A 22,242-nucleotide genomic window follows, 5' to 3' on the forward strand; every position below is an offset into this window, starting at 1 on the left:
CGTTATATCTCTCAATCCCCTTCCTCCCGATAAAACGCCGTTCCTTTCGCATTGACCAAAATACCCTCACATCCCATGCCATGTTTGCAAAGTATTTGGTAATTTTATCATACAGTGGAGGCAATATCGTAAATTCGTTATGGCCGACGCGCCCCACAACCACCGCTTTATGTTAATATTTTTTTTAATTATTTTTATTTTTGGACCATAAATAGCCTCCATTCTTTTTCTTTATTTTTTATTTTATTGGTTAAAGAAGAGGGAGCTTTTCCCGTTCTGCTTTCCCTCCTCTCTCTCTCTCTCTCTCTCGCCGTCGCCGGAAAACTCCTCTCGCTCCCGTAGGGCCACCGTTGCCTCGCGGGAATCCGCTCTCATCCGCCGTTCCCTGGTGGCGGCTCGGTTTCTTGGAAAGGGATTCTTGGGCGTTTCCGTTGGATATCTGAGGGGAGCTTCGGATCTTGGCTGGATTCGTTCCTGTGAGGGGAATGTGGCCTTCCTCTCGAGGAGTGCGGCGGTTGCTTCGTCTCTGAAGGAGGGAATAGCTTTGTAGGGTTCTTTTTCTTCGGCGGAGGGCTCGTATTTGGAGCTTTTGAGTCGAGAGTGGACGCTGGAGCGGCTACAGATCGGCGATCCGTATGAAATGGTAAGCGGTTGAGATCTTAAAAATATATCTATTCTCATGATTTCTTCTTCTTCGAAATTGTTCTGCGAATTTTTTTTTTAAATTAAATAGTTTCTTATGGGCTCCATTTTTTTTTTTTTTTTAATGGAGAATTTGTTTCTTGGCTTGGCCGTTGGATTCCTGTTTATTTATTAGGTTTGTTTTTCTTGCTTCAGCGCTAGAGTTAGAATTTTATGACTTCATGTATGTTCTGCTTTGTTTTGTTTTTCCCTTTAATTATTAAATTTTGATAAAGTTGGTCTCTTTCTATCTTTTCCTCTCTGTTCCGTTGCAATAATTAATAACTTTTCTGTGTAAATTCAGCAGAAAATTGGAGTCTTTAGAGATATGTGCAAGAAAAGGTGTGGTATGCTTGACTTTTATTTTTTAAGAATCTCTAGTTTGAGTCGGAGTATGCGATGGAGAGGCTTTTTCACCAATCCTGACACCAATATGTTTCAACTCCTAAGAAAAGGAAGCGGTTCACTGATTTTAATGGCAGCGTAGTAATTTTGGATTACAAGCCTTATATTGAGGGAATTCTCTAGGATAAGTGCGCAAGATACTCTATAGGGACGGAGGTACATCTAGAAAGGACCAGTGTCTTTCCACTTAATGATTCTCAATAATTTCCCATTGCGAAAAATGATGACCAGTGTCTTTCCACTTAATGATTCTTAGCAATTTTCACTTGTGAAAAATGATGTCAAAGGGCCACATATGCTGATTAAACTATATCTCTGGTGATGTTCATGTTGGATACATGTATTCCTGATCTGATTTGTCTTCCAGTGAGTTTTGAAGATATTCTTTTTGAGTCATGCAAGACTATCTTGCTATCATATGCTTGTTCTCGATCACCGCCCAGGTGATGATGTTGCTAAAAAATGGGTCTTACCAGCAATACTCATGCATTGGGGTGTATTGGAAAGCATATCCAAGATTTATTTTTTTCTTTTGATGAAAAAATCCAATAGATGTTGGAAATCAGTCCTTGCTGGTCAAGCAATAGTTTGCAATATTTGCATGTCCTTATGACAAAATGTGATAGCTCTCAACTCTCTCAATGAGATTCCAATTAAAATCGACTTTCTATTTAATACATTTGATGAGTTATTGGATAAGATTCGCAAAAGCCTGTCTGCTTGTTAAACTGGATCTTGGGTTTGAGCCATGCAATCATTAGATCAAGGTCAATTATGATGACAATGTAAACTGTCTTGCAAACTTATGATAAGCTCGTAGTAACATTTTTTAGTTTGATGGTGCTCTAGAACTTAGATACTCAGGTAGGGCATTTTTGGCCTTTCTCTTTCTTGCACCATTTTGTGCTCGTCTCATGCAAAGAACCTATCTCATGTTCTTGGCTAGGATTGTTTTTAAACAAGCAGAGAAGAAGCTTTTTCTCATATTATCATAGTGTTTTATTGAATGAGTGATATAGGACCACCTTAGGTAGTGATATACAACATGCAAAAGGGCCAGGGATAGAGGTTAGGTGAAGTCTTAATTTCGATCAGTCCCTTACGGTCAAAGGACTGAGAACAGGCAGCAGGACACAGATTTTAGCTTCGTGTGCAAATGAGGGACTAAATTGGCCTGTCTTAGTGTTATTTAAGTGAAGGAAGTTGGGGAAGATCAAGATCTAGGGTTTCTGCTGATGGAACTTAATGGTCAAAACTCAAAAGTGATGTTCGAATCACAGTCAGTGAATAGAGATTATGGGTGGCAATGCTTAACCATTTAACTTGATTCAACTCATTCCGCAATTGGGTTAGTTACCTGGGTCAAGTTCAGGTCTGGATTTTTAAATAGTTTGGGTTTGGGTTGACAAAATTTTGCTGTCTTGTATCTGACCCAACCTGTATCTTGTCTGACCTCATTGTCACCCCTAATAAAGATGCAAATCTAGTTAACTAAGCAGCACATCTTAAGTAAAAACAGACTCCAAAGGTTAAGGAAAAGAGACTGAAAGGGAGGTAAGAGGCAGCTGAACCAGGCTCCGAAGATCTTCTTTTCTTCCGGAAGATTCCTGCGTACATCACTGTTTGACTCCCAAACAAGGCTACATATAAGGTCAACCAGACTCATATCTTTCCCTAATTTGAATCGTATTAGGACTCTTGTAGAAATTGAAACAAATCCCACCAAATCCTGCTAATTGACTGGCCTATTTGACATCTACTTGGACTCCTAACTAGGCCCGGCACCATAGCAAATACAGTTCATGCTAGATATGCGAACAGCATCAGCCCCCTCATTTATGCTTCTTAAAAAGCCCCTCATACTATAATCAAAGAAAAGAATCTCGAGTCTAAACAAATCTGGCTATTTGAGCAATTCAATTTACTCCTTTAATGCATATTGAACGGTTGGATAAGGCCCATGTGTACCTTCATAAATTGATGATCATCTGATTATGCCCATATATTGCACAAACCATGATCAAACAGCCTTAGAGGCCAATTCTTTTGCCCATTGCATCCTCCTTAAGTGGCAGCAAGCAATCTTCAATTGCTGCTACATCAGTGAGCTCTAGTGCAATATCTTTTCTTGTTAGTTTGAAGGTTGAGTTAGCCATATATCGCAAGAAGTCTGTTATGTTGCATATTACCAAATCTTAAAATGCAAGTATGTTGAGGAACTTATTGATGCTGACTTGATATTATAAATTATTTGTCAGAACCTGTGAATGTTGCACCAATTGCAATTCTCTTCAAGACTTTCTTGTAGGGCACATAACTAGATTGGACCTCCTGTACTATCATGCTGTGATCAAAAGTTTTGATGATGACATGATGCTTCAAGATTTGTTACTAAAACAGCTTTTATGCTTCATTGGCTATTGTCCCTCATCACTAAGGTCATATACGGGAAACTATAGGTAGTTTTGCACATGCAAAGGATATCAGTTATAAAGCAAGCAATCTGTATATGGAACCTCTTGATAGCCTATTTCGCAAGTGTACGAAATCGCTCAAGTAATATAATGATAAATAAGAGATCGTTCCCACGAGGACTGAGTTTAATTATCAAAAATGAATGCTAATTTTACTAATATCTAAACGATCGAAACTGAATGACAGTGAAAAATAAAATTAACTCTAAAGAACTCAATGAAAGCTGAATCAAAATTCGATTGATAAAGTACTAGGGTATATCTGATTTCACTTGGACCAATTATCAATTCCAGCTATTCCGATTAATAATCCAAATTTAATTATTAATGCAAGGATAAATAATCCTAAATTATTTAATAATCTCTCCCGAGTCTTATTAAATATACTAATTAAAACCTATAATCTATCTTCCAATAGTAAAATAGATTTCAATTAGTTCAATAAGCATAGTGATTATTTCCAAAATCCCACAGGTCAAATCTTCTGCTCCCGCTCCAATTATTATTCCTATGATGTTTGTTATTAACTCCAATTTATAATCTTCCTTCCTAGTACCAATTATAAATCGAAATCAATCAAGTATCAAAGATAATAATACTTAAAAGCATTAAGTGCAAATAACAAACAATTGCATTAACAAAGAAAATTAATACAAGATTCTGGAATTGAAATTAAATCCAAGCTACATCAGGTACCCTAGTTAGAAATTTAGCTTTTCATCGTATCAAAATCAAACTCAAGTTTACTTGAATAAAACTTCAAAATCATCCTAAGAATGAGTTCTAGAAAATAAATTCAAAGTAAACAAGAGAAAGAATTAAAAACTCTGAAGGAATTGCAGAGCCGAATGAATCCTCTCTTCAAATCTTCCAGATACTCCAAACTCTCCTTGCTTGATTTCTAGCTTTCAAAGATGATTCTCCTCCTCTCTCTTGCTGGTGTTTTAGGATCCTTAAATAGGGCTAGGGCTAGGGTGAAGGTGGTATTTTTTCCATGATTTTATTCTATATATCATTCTTTTTATTTGGTATAGAATCTCTCCTCCTTTGGATAGGCTTTAAGCAACCACCAGCCATCTACTCCTTATGCTGCCCAAATTTTCTGATTTTATTATGATTTTCATAGTAAAAGAAGGAAAGGAGGCATGGTTAATTAGAGGAGAAGAATTTCTTCCTTTCTGGGTCCACAAAATCTGCAAAACAAGGTAAGGTTTCGGCTGTCCAAATCAAGTTTTCCAAGAATTGGTTCCAATTCTTTCTCAGTTTGCTCCTCATGCAGAATTAGTTTGGACTCTGATTTTCTTCCATTTAATTCTTTCCAAGATAGCTCTTTGCCACCCAAAATTGGTTGCCATATCAGATCTTTGTGCCAAGAAATACTAAGAAGAATCTGGGTGTATCGGGTGTTTTTTGTTGTGTCCAACATTGTTACCAACTTCAACCTTCTGTAGCCACCTCATCTGGAATCCAAATTCAATTCTGTAAATTATGTTCCCTTCTTGCTTCTCTCAAAATTCTGTAGGATCTAATCTTGCTCAATTTGGAGTCCTGTAGCTTGCCTTTTAGGGGTCCTCACACCAAAATATTCAGAATTTAGATTGGTTGACTAGATGGGAGAGATTAACTACTTGATTTATTTCCTGCACCTCTAGTTTCTTTTCTGGCTGATGATGCCAAAAAGGATAAGGTGTGGGGTCCATTGATATCTTGATTTGATTATTCTGCTTTGAGATGGACTCTGATTTTGATGCAAGATCTGATGACTCCGGATAACAAATCCTGCTGAATCAGACTCAACCAATTTCACTTAATTTGACCTTTAAAACATGGTTAAGCCCAATTAGGTGTGACCTGGCTCAATTACCTGCAATTGACATAAAACATATCAGGTTCTTATATTTATTTAGTTAATTATGATACCAATTTCATCAAAATCATTAAAAACTAATAATAATAATTACTATAAGAAATGCAATACATCAAATACCCCCAAACTTAAATTTTTGGTTGTCCCCAAGCAAAAGAAAAGTCCAAATCAAAAATGGAGAATCTCAAAAAATTAATGCTAAAAACTTTATTTAACATTAATATACTCAAAATCCATCTAGACACAAAGGAGTAATACCCAAATGCCATGGCTTAACCACCTCAACTCAAAACCGAAGGGCAAACCCACAAGCTAACTATTCCAAACTCATTCATACTCAAACAAAATTATGCACAATCAATAGCTACCCTGCTTCCTTTAGGTTTTAATAAAATAATTCGGTTCAAACATCCAATCCTGAATGCGAAATTCTATCAGTCCATCTCCAATAGTGCAAACAACGTACTCAAGAGATCAATAGGACTTTTTCGGGTTAAAAAAATAGAAAGCAAGCAACAAGAATGATGGTTATGGTCACATAAGTGAAAATAAATCAACCACAATAAATCAGAGCATACTCAATTACTTATACTTTACATCCCTTCCTTTATTTGTTTTATTTTATATTTTTAGAACAGCCTATACACTTTGGCACTCTTCCTTAAGTCATCATTTGCCTTTTTACGCGAATACCGACATTGGTGATGAAGGCATCCGGTTACTCAGCAAGTCATATACTCAAAGTGCTTTGCATACTCATAATTCAAGTCACTGTTTGACGTAAAAGCAAACATGGGGCTCATGAATGCTCCTAGTTACTAGGCAACTTGAAACAGCGGAGTAAATTATGCTTTTTTTTTTTTTTTTTTTAAGAGAAGAGAGAACTAAAAATTCAGTATGCTCTAACAATTATAATCAATTTATTCTCAAAAAATATGAACAGTAGATATGAGATAGGATGAAAAGAAAATACAAGGGGTCAAAAAGGGTATGCCAAAGGAATGCCTATATCATTTCTCCCAAGTAAATTGTCTACATTTTATTACAACAAAGCTCACAAATAGGATTGGCGAAGCAAAGTAACTATCTCCTATACGAGATTTTATTTAAGTATTTACAAGTTTAAAACAGTCAATCCCTGAATTTGACTTTCAAATTTAAAGCTAAGATAGCCAAACAATAACACAAAAGTAAAATTGTCCCCCTCTATATCCTTACAAGTGATCAATGAATCAACATTCCATTTTTTTTTTAATTTTATTAAAAAATAAAGACAAAGATGCAAACATAATGGCAATCCTATATTATTAACATGAAATGCTCATGCAAATGCACCTCCAAATCTGAATTGGACATTGTGCTCAATGACAAGATCATCATCACAATACATATTATAGCAAGGCATTCTTAAAGATTAGGGGTACTCCCCTTTGTAGCGTGTCTATGCGCTTGTGCGAGTTTGCAACTCGTCCTCAGTCATTTCATCTCTCTTGTCTTCTTCAATGTGCCTACAAAAAGTGAACAACGTCCATTCAAACCTTGAAAATATAGTGAGAATTAAAATTGACTCAAAAAAATAATGAAAATAAAAAGAATTTTGCTTGGATTGCCTCCCAAGAAGCGCTAGTTTATAGTCGTTAGCTTGACTATCCCAATGCATTATGTCAGTGATATGGAGATTTTTGGTTGCTCAAATCCTCCATCTATGTATTCCTTCAACCTTTGCCCATTGACCTTGAAGGTCCTATTACCACTCTTCAGCTCAACAGCTCCATGTGGAAAAACTTGTATAATCTCAAATGGACCTGACCACCTAGACCGGAGCTTGCCTGGAAATAGCTTTAGGCGGGAGTTATACAGCAACACCTTTTGTCCTGTTTGGAATTCACGCCTCACAATATGCTTGTCATGCCATCTTTTCGTTCTCTCCTTGTAAATTCTTGCATTTTCATATGCATGGAGGCGGAACTCATCAAGTTCATTAAGCTGTAATGACCTTTTCTCCCCAGCAGCTTCCATATTGAAATTTAGCAACCTAGTTGCCCAGTAAGCTCGATGCTCTAGCTCCACAGGTAAATGGCATGCCTTTCTATAAACTAGACGATACGGGGACATCTCAATTGGCGTTTTGAATGCTGTTCTATATGCCCATAACGCATCATCTAATTTTAGGGACCAGTCCTTTCTTGATGAGTTGACAGTAGTCTCCAATATTCTTTTAATTTCACGGTTGGAGATCTCTACTTGTCCACTTGTTTGAGGATGATATGGTGTTCCTACACGATGAGTAACACCGTATTTTGTCAATAGAGAATCCAAATAACGATTACAAAAATGCTTACCTCCATCCATGATGATAGCTCTTGGAATACCAAAGTGTGTGAATATGTATTTCTTTAAGAACTTGAGCACACTCTTGGCATCATTAGAGGGAAGTGCTACTGCCTCAATCCATTTGGATACATAATCCACCGCCACCAGGATGTATTGATTTGAATGAGAAGGTGGAAAAGGCCCCATAAAATCTAATCCCCACACATCGAACAGTTCTACTTCAAGGATATTGGTTAGTGGCATTTCCTGTCTAAAAGAAATATTTCCAGTTCTTTGACATCGGTCACAAGAAGAAACAAAAGCAATAGCATCTTTAAACAGGTTAGGCCAATAAAAACCACACTGTAATACTTTAGCAGCTGTTTTGTTGGGTCCAAAATGGCCTCCACACTCTAATGAATGGCAGTGTTTTAAAATATTTTTAATTTCATTATCAGGCACACATTTCCTAATAAGCTGATCTGGACAATACTTATATAAATATGGATCCTCCCAAAAATAATATTTTGCATCATGTAAAATTTTTTTTTTGCTGGTAATTAAATTCCGGAGGAATAATATCACATGCCTTAAAATTAACAATATCAGCATACCAGGGTGTACTAGATATGAGTAATGCAAATAATTGCTCATCAGGGAATGACTCATTAATGGGTACCTCAGTGTTCTCAATTTCTTTACTTAACTCTAACCGAGACAAGTGATCTGCTACAAGATTTTTGCTCCTTTCTTATCCCTAATCTCCAAGTCAAATTCCTGCAATAAGAGCACCCAACGAATTAGTCTCGGTTTCGCATCCTTCTTTTCAAGTAAATATTTAATTGCTGAGTGATCAGTATAAACTATTGTTTTTGCTCCTATAAGATATGGCCTAAATTTATCAAAAGCAAAAACAATGGCGAGCAACTCTTTTTCTGTGGTGGCATAGTTCAACTGTGCATTATTCAGTGTTCGACTCGCATAGTACACCACATGAAGTCTATTCTCCTTTCTTTGTCCAAGACTGCTCCTATAGCATAGTCGCTTGCATCACACATGAGTTCGAATGGTAGATTCCAGTCAGGTGCAGTGATGATAGGAGCTGAGATTAATTCTCTCTTTAACCTGTTAAAAGCAACCAAACACTCATCAGTAATTTTAAAAGATGCATCCTTGATCAATAAATTACAAAGAGGTTTGGTAATTTTAGAGAAGTCTTTTATAAATCTTCTATAGAAGCCAGCATGCCCTAAGAAACTCCTCACTCCTTTAACAGATGTTGGTGGTGGTAATTTCTCAATGACCTCCACCTTTGCTTTGTCTACTTCTATCCCTCTAGATGAAATCTTATGGCCTAAAACTACTCCTTCCTGCACCATAAAATGACATTTCTCCCAGTTCAACACAAGATTAGTTTCTTCACAACGCTGTAGAACTTGGGAGAGGTTAGTCAAACACATATCAAAAGAAGGACCAAAAACTGAAAAATCATCCATAAAGATTTCAATGAATTTTTCAACCATATCAGAGAATATAGACATCATACATCTTTGAAAAGTTGCAGGTGCATTACATAACCCAAATGGCATTCTCCTATATGCAAATGTTCCATATGGACAAGTAAATATAGTTTTTTCTTGATCCTCAGGTACAATAGGAATTTGAAAATATCCTGAATAACCATCTAAAAAACAGTAGAAGGGATATCCGGACAATCTCTCAAGCATTTGATCAATAAAAGGCAAAGGAAAATGGTCCTTTCGTGTGGCTTTGTTTAACTTCCTATAATCAATACACACACGCCAACCAGTGACTGTTCTAGTGGGTATCAGCTCATTTTTATTATTTGTAATAACAGTCATCCCCCCTTTCTTAGGAACTACTTGAACAGGACTCACCCAACTACTATCAGAAATAGGGTAGATAATTCCTGCATCAAGTAACTTCATTACTTCAGCTCTAACTACTTCCTTCATATTAGGATTTAACCTACGTTGATGCTCAATTGAAGGTTTGTAGTTTTCTTCCATTAAAATTTTATGCATGCATATACTGGGACTAATTCCCTTAATATCATCAATAGACCAGCCTAATGCTCTCTTATGCTTTTTCAACACATGCAACAATTTTTTTCTTGTTCGTAGACAAATGAGCAGATATAATGACAGGAAAAATAGATGAGTCTCCCAAGAATGCATATCTTAAGTGAGAAGGGAGCTGCTTAAGCTCAAGCTTGGGGTTTGGCTTAGCCTCTACTGAATCCTGTATTTTCTCAACATCATTTAATACATCAACATGCTGTTTATTTTTAACACCATCAATCAAGTCATATTCAGAATTGTCAATTATTTCACTAACAAATTTATTAATCACATCTAATCTAAAACATTCATCATTCTCAAGAGGATATTTAGAAGAATTAAGCACGTTAAAAATTACCTCTTCTTGTCCCACTCTTAAAGTAAGCTTACCCTCATGGACATCTATAAGTGCCTTGCCAGTTGCAAGGAATGGACGCCCCAATATCAAAGGAACCTCTCTATCTTCCTCCATATCCAAGACAATGAAATCCACTGGGAAGATAAATTTGTCCACCTTGACTAATACATCCTCCACTATGCCTTTAGGATATGTCACCGATCGATCAGCTAGTTGTAATGAGACACTGGTTTGTTTCACATCCCCTAGTCCAAGCTTCCTGAAAATAGATAAAGGCATTAAGTTAATGCTAGCACCTAAATCGCACAATGCTTTAGTGAATTCGATATTGCCAATATTGCATGGAATTGTAAAACTCCCTGGATCTTTTAATTTTGATGGCAACTTGTTCTGAATGATCGCACTGCACTCTTCGGTGAGCATGACTGTCTCATGGTCCTCTAGCCTTCTCTTTTTGGAAAGGATGTCCTTCAAGAATTTGGCATAGCTAGGCATCTGAGCTAATGCCTCCGCAAATGGAATATTTATGTGTAGTTTCTTAAAGACCTCTAAAAACTTCAGAAAGTTTTTGTCATCCTTACTTTGCTTGAGCCTTTGAGGAAAAGGAACTGGTGGATTGTAGGACTTTACTGGCTCTTCCTTTTTCTCTTTTAGCTTCTCTTTGACCATAGTCTCTTCTTGAGTTTGTTCCTTTACTTGTTCTTTAACAGGCTCTTTCCCTTGTTGTTCTCCTAGTTGTTTTCCACTCCTCAAGGTAATTGTCTTCACATGCTCCTTCGGGTTCGTTTCAGTATTGCTAGGCAATGATCCTTGAGTTCTGTTAGCTACCATATTGGCCAACTGTCCCATTTGTATTTCCAAATTTTTAATGGCAGCTTGCTGGTTTTGAAAATTTGCCTTAGTTTCACCCATGAAATCAGTAGTGGCCTTGGTGAGAGTTGCAACCAATTCTTCCAGGTTAGACTTCTTTTCTTGCTGTGGAAAACCAGGTGGTCCTCTATTCTGATAATTCTGTTGTTGCTGTTGATTTCCCCAGGAAAAATTTGGATGGTTCTTCCAGGCAGGCGTGTAGGTGTTTGAGTATGGATTGTTCTGTTGTCTTCCTTGGTTTGCCACATATTGTACTTGTTCTTGTACTGGAGGCATGAATGAGCTGTCAATCGGGCAATCTCGAGTAGCATGTTGCCCAGTACACATCTCACAGGTCTGCACACAAGTATTGACAGCATTAATAGACAAATGATCTAATTTTTTGAAAAGAGTGTCTACCTTTGCATTGAGTACAGTAATAGCATCTATCTCATGAACCCCAGCAGGTCTCCTCGCCATGTTTCTCTCATTGGGCCATTGGTAATTGTTGTTGGCCATTTCCTCCAAAAGATCATAGGCTTCATCAAGCGACTTCCCCATCAATGAACCTCCAGCAGCAGCATCAATATTAATTCTGGTATGGTTGTTCAGCCCATTGTAGAAGGTTTGCACAACCAACCATTTAGGCAGTCCGTGGTGTGGACACCTCCTAAGTAGATCCTTGAACCTTTCCCAGGCTTCATATAAGGTCTCCATATCGAATTGCACAAAGGTTTGGATGTCAGTCCTCAACTTGGCAGTCTTAGCAGGTGGAAAGAATTTTGCCAAAAATTTTTGTGCTAAGTCATTCCAAGTGGTGATCGAGCCAGCAGGAAGTGACTGTAACCATGCTTTAGCCTTGTCTCTAAGTGAAAACGGGAACAATCTTAACCGAATTGCATCATCTGACACTCCATTATGCTTAAGGGTATCACATATCTCCAAAAAGTTTGCAATGTGCGCATTAGGGTCATCATTGGGCAATCCTCCAAACTGAACTGCTGTCTGGATCATTTGGATCAAAGCAGGCTTGATCTCAAAGTTGTTTGCTTGCACAGGTGGTCTTGTGATGCTAGATGAAGCTCCATTCACGGTAGGCATGGCATAATCCCGCAGTGCCCTGGGGTTTGCCTCTCTAGCAACCTCATTATTCCCTACTAGGATTACTTCTCTCCTTGGATCTTCAGCCATTTTTGGATCTACTTTTGCCTCAGATTTCTTCCTTTCTCTGACTGCTTTAATGTTTTGTTTACAAGTGCATTCAATTTCTTGACTTGAAATGGGATTTGATTCAATTCTTACCAGTCGACCCGATTCTCTTTTCCAAGTTGTAATTTTGAAAGATTATTATCCTTTTTTTTTTTTTTTAAGAGAAGAGAGAAGAGGAAAGAGAGAGAAAAGAGTTCTAGAGATGAGTCCTAAGGAGTCCTAAATCTAGAGATGAAAGAGAAGAGTGTTTTAATTAGGTTTAAATTTTAATGGCAAACAAGTTAGCACAAAATGGACTTTCTATCCTAGGGTTAACCTAGATCTAGACAGCTCCTAACTGTTCCAAGATCGCCTTCAAGCACTCCAAGCCCAAAACTGACTAACTGTCTCGGCCAGGTAAGTGTAAGATGTGGGAGGTCCCCTGCTTGTTGCTTTCCTTAGACACCAACTGAGTTGGCCAGGTCAGACAACGGAACCAATTGAAAACCACCTTCTTAAACCACTTGCCTTAGACACCGAGCAATTAATCAATTCGAACCCGGTCTAACTTTAGGGATTTCTTGTCCTATTGAGCTCGAATATCCTAGGGCCAACGTTTAATTGATTTTAGATTAAGGTCTAGGTTATGCAGAATGAAGGATGTGGTTTTTGGGCTAAGGAAGGGTGATCAAATCCCCACCTTATCTGATTAATGGGTTAAGTGCCCTTAAAGTTAATTATGGAGATGCAATGCAAAGAAACAAGATGTCCAATCAAGTTTGATTTTTTTTTTTTTTGAATTTTTTTTTTATATTTTTGGTTATACTATATTAGTTAAGCGTTATGAAATGTCAGTGATTTTTTTTTTTAATATCTAAGAAATAAAATATCTAGATTACTAGTAAAATCAACTATTCTTGATATTAAAGCACCAGTCCCCGGCAACGGCGCCAAAAACTTGATAGCCTATTTCGCAAGTGCACGAAATCGCTCAAGTAATATAATGATAAATAAGAGATCGTTCCCACGAGGACTGAGTTTAATTACCAAAAATGAACGCTAATTTTACTAATATCTAAACGATCGAAACTGAATGATAATGGAAAATAAAATTAACTCTAAAGAACTCAATGAAAGCTGAATCAAAATTCGATTGATAAAGCACTAGGGTATATCTGATTTCACTTGGACCAATTATCAATTCCAGCTATTTCGATTAATAATCTAAATTTAATTATTAATGCAAGGATAAATAATCCTAAATTATTTAATAATCTCTTCCGAGTCTTATTAAATATACTAATTAAAACCTATAATCTATCTTCCAATAGTAAAATAGATTTCAATTAGTTCAACAAGCACAGTGATTATTTTCAAGATCCCACAGGTCAAATCTTCTGCTCCCGCTCCAATTATTATTCCTATGATGTTTGTTATTAACTCCAATTTATAATCTTCCTTCCCAGTACCAATTATAAATCGAAATCAATCAAGTACCAAAGATAATAATACTTAAAAGCATTAAGCGCAAATAACAAACAATTGCATTAACAAAGAAAATTAATACAAGATTCTGGAATTGAAATTTAATTCAAGCTACATCAGGTACCCTAGCTAGAAATTTAGCTTTTCATCATAACAAAATCAAACTCAAGTTTACTTGAATAAAACTCCAAAATCATCCTAACAATGAGTTCTAGAAAATAAATTCAAAGTAAACAAGAGAAAGAAAAAACTCTGAAGGAATTGCAGAGCCGAATGAATCTTCTCTTCAAATCTTCCAGATACTCCAAACTCTCCTTGCTTGATTTCTAGCTTTCAAAGATGATTCTCCTCCCTTCCTGCTGGTGTTTTAGGATCCTTAAATAGGGCTAGGGCTAGGGTTAAGGTGGTATTTTTTCATGATTTTATTCTATATATCATTCTTTTTATTTGGTATAGAATCTCTCCTCCTTTGGATAGGTTTTAAGCAACCACCAGCCATCTACTCCTTATGCTGCTCAAATTTTCTGATTTTATTATGATTTCCATAGTAAAAGAAGGAAAGGAGGCATGGTTAATTAGAGGAGAAGAATTTCTTCCTTTCTGGGTCCACAAAATCGGCAAAACAAGGTAAGGTTTCGGCTGCCCAAATCAAGTTTTTCAAGAATTAGTTTCAATTCTTTCTCAGTTTGCTCTTCATGCAGAATTAGTTTGGACTCTGATTTTCTTCCATTTAATTCTTTCCAAGATAGCTCTTTGCCACCCAAAATTAGTTGCCATATCAGATCTTTGTGCCAAGAAATACTAAGAAGAATCTGGGTGTATCGGGTGTTTCTTGTTGTGTCCAACATTGTTACCAACTTCAACCTATTGTAGCCACCTCATTTGGAATCCAAATTCAATTCTGTAAATTATGTTCCTTTCTTGCTTCTCTCAAAATTCTGTAGGATCTAATCTTGCTCAATTTGGAGTCCTGTAGCTTACCTTTTAGGGGTCCTCACACCAAAATATCTAGAATTTAGATTGGTTGACTAGATGGGAGAGATTAACTGCTTGATTATTTCCTGCACCTCTAGTTTCTTTTCTGGCTGATGATGCCAAAAAGGATAAGGTGTGGGGTCCATTGATATCTTGATTTGATTATTCTGCTTTGAGATGGACTCTGATTTTGATGCAAGACCTGATAACTCTGGATGACAAACCCTGCTGAATCGGACTCAACCAATTTCACTTAATTTGACCTTTAAAATATGGTTAAGCCCAATTATGTGTGACCTGGCTCAATTACCTGCAATTGACATAAAACATATCAGGTTCTTACATTTATTTAGTTAATTATTATATCAATTTCATCAAAATCATTAAAACTAATAATAATAATTACTATAAAAATGCAATACATCAGAAACCTTTTCTCGTGTAAGTAATGTGGCGCACAAAATGGATAAGGATGAAAGGGCAAGTGATAAGTTATCCATTCAAATTCAAACATGCTTTGAATTTGAATGGCTAACTAATTATTTTATCCATCCATATGGCACACAAATGAGGACGTGGGGAAGGGTTTTGCGTGAGAAAAATTTCACGAGAAGTTTCTTCTCGTGAATTCAAATGGGTGCAAGGAAGTTGGGTGACGCAGGGAATTTAAAACAAGGTGGTTTGATTCAAATTGAGCCAACCTAGTTTAAAATAGGTTGAGCACAATTAGACCAAATTAAACCCAACATAATTAGGCTTAATTAGGCTTAATAAAATCCTAATCAAATCAGGAATTAACTAAACCTAACCCCTGATCAAATCAGGGACTAAACCACCTTAGCGATTAGGTCAACATTTAACCTAATCGGGTCAATCCAAACTGAATCCAATTCAATTGGACTTGATCCAAAAATAATTACTCAATCAAATTGAGTTAATTAGTGATTAAATACTAATTAAATCTCTCATAAATATTGAGTCCAAATCCGATGGGCAATCAGGCATCAGAGACCATCGATATGAAACCCTGATCAAAGAGTTCAAATTTCAAATTCAAAATTCGAAATTCAAAATTTTGACCCCGGTACCCAAAATGTGTGGAACTCATGATTAGAGAATCCTAATTCTCAATCATAGAGTTCCAGATAGATAAGACTCAGAATCAGCCATCAGATCAGAAAGGAACCTCTAATGTGTGTGACCCCGCAGGTTCGAACCTAAGCCGGTAGCACAGGAACCAATTTCTGTACTAATCGAAGTGACCATCTAGCAATGGTACCCGACGACGGATAGGTCGAATAATCGCAATCGCAACATTCAGAACCTACGTGAATATGGTTACCGTATAATTCATCCCTTTTGACCCCTTGTTTAGGATGACTCAGGGTTAAACTGTCAACCTTGATGATATCATCCGAATCGTGCTCAACTCAATTAGTCCTGTGACTCCTCACTAGGACTACCCTGGCCAAGGTTTTGCTAAATTGAAAACGACTGTACACAGCTCCTAAATGGAGTGGTCAATCCCATCTTGACACACGCACCGACAAGTCAAGTACTTGACTACACCCAGCAACCTTCCGTCACTGAATTAGAAATTCAGGTAGTCCAGTGCCTAAGTGCAGTGAGTTGCTTGCAAGTCACCGTGGCGGTCTCAGGTCGGAGGGACATTTATACCCATATCCCATCGGAGCAAATCTTGACAGCAGAAATAGCTCCGGAGTTGGTCACGTTCAGTGCAGATGTACCATTATATCTCACCTGTATGCCATACCAGTGTCTCCACACTCTTTGGTTATGAGGACAACCAACCCATATGGCACACAACGACCTATGCTCGATAAATATTGTCGTCCTTGGTAACAACGTATCATTTGGTCGCAAACATGTTTAAGGACTAAACGACAAATCCTCCTTTGTCGAGTCTAAATAGTCCTAAGGACTTCACCACAACACAGGAGTTCATTAGAAGATGAAACATTTGTGATGAAAAAATACCAAAATAACTTTTATTTATTTATAATTCATGTACTAATACAAAAGAGCACAACCGTCAACAGGCTGACGATTGGCTTTGGGACACTATTCCCAACAATCTCCCACTTGGCCTAAAGCCTATCGGTGCAGTATCTAATACCCATCTTCGACTTGTAGTCGTTGAACTCCTTCACCGCAATGGCTTTAGTGAATGGGTCGGCCAGGTTCTCCTTCCCGTCGATCTTCTGAAGGTCGACGTCACCTCGATCCACGATCTCCGGATGAGATGGTAGCGGCGCAGAATATGCTTCGTCCGCTGGTGTGCCTTTGGTTCCTTCGCCTGAGCAATGGCTCCAGAGCTGTTGCAGTAGAGCAGAACTGGACCAACAAGGGAGGGTGCTACTCCGAGCTCGGTGATGAATTTCCTCAGCCACACCGCTTCTTTGGCAGCATCTGATGCAGCAATATACTCCGCCTCGCATACTGAATCAGCCACAGTGTGCTGCTTGGAACTCTTCCAGCAGACAGCCCCACCATTAAGGGTAAAAATAAATCCTGACACACTCTTGCTATCATCTCGATCAGACTGGAAACTAGAGTCTGTAAACCCTATAAGTCTCAAGTCCGATTCACCATATATGAGCCACTGGTCCTTAGTATTTCTCAAATACTTCAGGATGGTTTTAACAACCTTCCAGTGATTCTCTCCTGGATCAGATTGGTATCTACTCACTACCCCTAGTGAGTATGCCACATCTGGTCGTGTACATGTCATGGCGTACATGATAGATCCCACTGCCGAAGCATATGGAATCCTACCCATACGCTCTCTCTCTTGAGGTGTTGTCGGACAATCCCTCTTCGAGAGAGAAATTCCATGGCCTATCGGTAGATAGCCTTTCTTGAAATTTTCCATGCTGAACCTTTTCAGCATAGTATCAATGTACGTGGACTGGGATAAGCCAAGCAACTTTTTGGATCTATCCCTATAGATCCTCATCCCTAGGATGTAGGAAGCTTCTCCCAGATCCTTCATGGAGAACTGTGACGATAGCCAAATCTTTATTCCCTGTAATGCAGGGACATCATTCTCGATTAAGAGAATGTCATCCACATACAATACAAGAAATACTACTGCTGGACCATTAGCCCACTTATAAATGCAGGGTTCTTCTCCGTTCTTAACGAAGCCATACGTTTTGATCGTTCTATCAAAACGTATGTTCCAACTCCGAGATGCCTGCTTAAGTCCATAAATGGACCTCTGTAGCTTGCACACCTTAGACTCATCTGTGGATGTGAACCCTTCAGGTTGTATCATATACAGCTCTTCGTCCAGCTCTCCGTTTAGGAAAGCTGTCTTCACATCCATCTGCCAGATTTCATAGTCCAGATGGGCAGCTATCGCAAGCATAATCCGAATGGATTTGAGCATTGCCACAGGAGAAAACGTCTCGTCATAGTCTATACCATAACGTTGACGATATCCCTTGGCAACCAGACGGGCTTTATAGGTCTCCACCTTTCCGTCTGTGCCCCTCTTCCTTTTGAAGACCCACTTACACCCTATGGGTTTTACTCCTTCGGGTGGGTCAACCAATGTCCACACATCGTTGACCTTCATGGACTCCATTTCGGATTTCATGGCCTCTAGCCATTTCTCAGAGTCAGGTCTCTGCATTGCATCCATGTAGGTGATCGGATCCTCATCGTTTTCATCAAGTTCGATAGGATCACCATCCCGGACCAAGAAACCATAATATCTGTCCGGTTGATGTGGTACTCTACCAGACCGCCTTAAGGGTGCATAATCAATGGGCTCCGGATCTGATCTAATCAAATCCGGTTCAGGTTCAGTAACATGTGTCGGTTTTTCCACCTGTCGAATTTCGTCAAGTTCGACTTTAGAGGCAACAGTTCCTTCACTAAGGAACTCCTTTTCTAAAAAGATTGTCTTAAGGCTGACAAACACCTTTTGCTCATCAGCAAGGTAGAAATAATATCCTTTGGTCTCTTTTGGGTCCCCTATAAAATTACACTTGTCAGACCTAGGTCCAAGCTTGTCTGTAATTAAACGTTTAACATAAGCCGGACACCCCCAAACCCTAAGGTGCGAGAGTACTGGCTTACGTCCTATCCATATCTCATATGGCGTTTTGGCTACAGACTTACTAATCTATTAGAAGGTAACAAGCCGATTCGAGCGCATATCCCCAGAGGGAGATCGGCAGACCAGCAAACCCCATCATGGATCGAACCATATCTAACAGGATCCGATTCCTCCTTTCAGACACACCATTATGCTGTGGTGTTCCAGGAGGAGTCCACTGAGAGAGAATCCCATTCTCCTCTAGATACGTCAGAAACTCATTGGAAAGGTATTCACCTCCTCGATCAGATCGAAGAGTTTTAATACACTTCCCAGTTTATTTTTCTACCTCATTTCGGAATAGTTTGAACATTTCAAATGATTCCGACTTATGCTTCATTAAATAGACATACCCATACCTAGATAGGTCGTCTGTGAAGGTTATGAAGTAGAAAAATCACCTCTTGCACTTGAGCTCATAGGTCCACATACATCAGAATGTACCAGACCTAAGAGTTCACTGGCTCGCTCACCTTTTCCAGTAAAAGGTGACTTGGTCATCTTTCCAAGAAGACAGGACTCACAGGTTGGAAGTGATTCACAATCACTAACTTCAAGAATTCCTTCTTGAGCCAACCTGTTTATCCTGTTCTTATTGATATGACCTAGCCTACAGTGCCAAAGGTAGACTTCTGACACATTATCTATTCTAGAGTGTTTACCAAATTTTTGAACCACATTAACAGGCTGTGATAGTAAGTAAATTCCATTATTTAATTGTCCAACAAATATTGTAAATCATTCAAAATGATATTGTAAATATTTTTTTTTATTAAAAAATCATAACCGTACATGGCCAAAAGGCCTACAGAAATAATATTTAATAAAAAACTTGGACAATAGTGACATTCACTCAGAATTACATTACGAGAATTGATTACAAGACTCATGATTCCTAAAGCTAGAACTGAAACTTTGCTTCCATCTCCAACATTCAGGAACCTCTCGCCTTCATCAAATCTCCTACTGACCTGCAGACCCTGCATCGAATTACAAATATGATAAGGGCTTCCGGTATCCAATACCCAGGCAGTAGTATCACGAATCGAAAAGTTGCAAGGAGTTATCATATAATTACCTTGCTTCTTCTTTGGCCTGTTCGGGTCCAGGGAGGCAATGTATTGAGGACAGTTCCTCTTCCAATGCCCGTGCTTCTTGCAAAAGAAGCACTCCGCCTGGCTCTGGTCATGCTTGCGCTTCTTGGTCTGACCCCATGCTACTGTCCCAGCATGAGATTGCACCTTCTTATTTTTCTTCTTCTTGTTCTTGTTCCCCTTCCCAAAGGGTTGACGACGAGAAGAAGACCCTCCCACTACATTCACCGACTCCTTATGGAGTTGGTGATCCTTCTCAAAGTTCTGCAGCAACCCCAACAATCCGTGGTAGTTTACTGCAGGCTTTGTCATTCGAAAATGAGTAAGGAATGGGAGGAAGGACTTGGGCAAGGAATTAAGGATCGCATCCTTACCGAGCTGCTCGTGCAGAGGAAAGCCCAATTTGCTTAGGCACTCAATCATCTCGATCATATACAGTACATGATCAGTGACTGAGGCCCCATCCCTCATCCGAGCATTGAAAATAGCACAACTAGTTTTGTGCCTTTCAACGTCGTCAGGCGTGCCAAAGGAGTCGTTCAACATTTGAAGCATCTCCTGTGGCTGGGCGTTCTCAAACCTTCGGCTGAACTCGTCATTCATTGCTGCCAGCATAATACATCGAACGGTGGTGCGGTCATTGAGCCACTTCAAGTAAGTGTCTCGGATCGCTTTACTAGCGTTCGGAGCTGGCTCCTCAGGTGCTGGATCCGTTACTACATAAAGGATCCGTTCATGCTCAAGGATGATTTTCAATTTTCGATACCAGCTATCGAAATTGGGTCCCATGAGCTTGTCATTATCTAATAATGACCGGAGCGACAGGGTAGTGGCCATAGCTGCTTAAAGAAAAACGAGACCTCTATTAGTACATAAATTAATACTAAAGACTTGGACTTTAGTCTAAAGTTTTTCTCAATATTTTTACGAACTGGTAGCCTCATCCTCCAATTCGAAAAATTACTTTAATTCCTTAATGGGTACTAGAATCCACACAGACTACACACGAGCCCAACTTTGGTTGGTCAACCCATGTGCATCTATGGGTAGGTTCTTAACCAGTTGTTTCTCTAAACAACTTCTAGTAATTTATTTTGCCCCAGAACCTAATCAGTAGGCTTTGGCCTCCACTGAAAAGATCTGGTTAGGTCCAACCATTAACATGACTTAATTTAGTGAATCGGACCAATAAATGATCAGGCCCGACTTTGGCCGGCCAACCTAACCACCATCAGAAAGACTCAATCAAATTATCATATTATGAATAATAATTCTATTAGCCAATGAGCACCAGGCCTTTGGGCCTCCAATGATCATTGAACTAATGGACTCATTATCATTCACTTAATGGGAGGCTATGACTTAGTTATCATTATAACTTAATCATTTTAGGGACCTAATAATTTTGAGGATTTTATTAAAGAATAGTAGAGAAGAAATCATCCAGCCAATTTCAATCCTCCCACTGACTTCACCAAGTCAGATTAAAAAGGATTTAATTAAAGCTGGCATTAGGAGCACCTAAATCAGTCATACTGATTTACCTAATGACATGGGTGAGCTCTAATCACCAAGTGATCTAATCAAAATCTAACTTACCAGATTGGCCAGGTAAGTGAGATCAGTGGTGGGGATTTGCCATTAACTCGTCAATGATCGAATCAATGCGAGTAGCTCCCGCTTAAGAACCACTGGTCAAAACTGCCGAACTTACCTTAGACACCAACCGGTTCATTAGTTTTAATTTTGATCAACTTAGTAAATAGAGCTCCACCGCGTAGCCATGAATTAAGTCCATCTTGGTCTAGTTAAAGACATGGACCCATTCAACTACAACTATTGAAGTTGAGTCTAGAGTATCCTTGACCTAATCTAATTCAACTTTTGATTAGATTTGACCAATTACTCCAATTCGTCTATTTTTTAAACTAACCTTAGGTCTAACTCAATTATGGACCTAATTCATCTAACCCATTGACCCAAAAGTTTATGCAATTGTCTTAGGTCTTAATTCACAATTCTAGACCTACTAGACAACACTTAATTCTTTTAATTAAGTACTTGGGCTGATGGGTCAGGGTTTGGTATTTCGAAAATAATTTTCAAATTTGAAAGATTTTATTTTCTGTTCACCAAATGTGTTAACTCATTTCACAAACGGGTCAGCACATTTCATAAACAGCAATTCTATTGCTCATTTCATAACAGAAAATAACTCAAAATAAATCATAAATTTTCTTTTAGATCTAATCTAACACATTCATGATAAATTTCTTAATTAAGTCCTTTCGCTGCTTCATCGGCATGGATATAATTGCATCGGCACCCTACCGCCATAGGAGACCC

General features: G+C 38.4%; 1 protein-coding gene across 2 annotated transcripts in view; it reads left to right on the top strand.

The window, feature by feature from the left end:
• The first annotated feature begins 317 nt into the window (after nt 1-317).
• The window catches only part of LOC105059261 (lysine-specific demethylase JMJ13), a 51,617-nt gene continuing 29,692 nt past the window's right edge, over nt 318-22,242 (top strand). The window contains exon 1 of one of the 2 annotated variants that reach the window (XM_010942494.3): nt 318-643. In XM_010942494.3, the coding sequence (XP_010940796.1) occupies nt 641-643 (3 nt within the window). In that variant the 5' untranslated portion in view covers nt 318-640. The remainder of the gene's footprint in view (nt 644-22,242) is intronic. The other variant, XM_029260268.2, reaches the window with a different exon arrangement.

This window comes from Elaeis guineensis, chromosome 16, assembly GCF_000442705.2.
Source record: "Elaeis guineensis isolate ETL-2024a chromosome 16, EG11, whole genome shotgun sequence".
Classification (NCBI taxonomy): Eukaryota; Viridiplantae; Streptophyta; class Magnoliopsida; order Arecales; family Arecaceae; genus Elaeis; species Elaeis guineensis.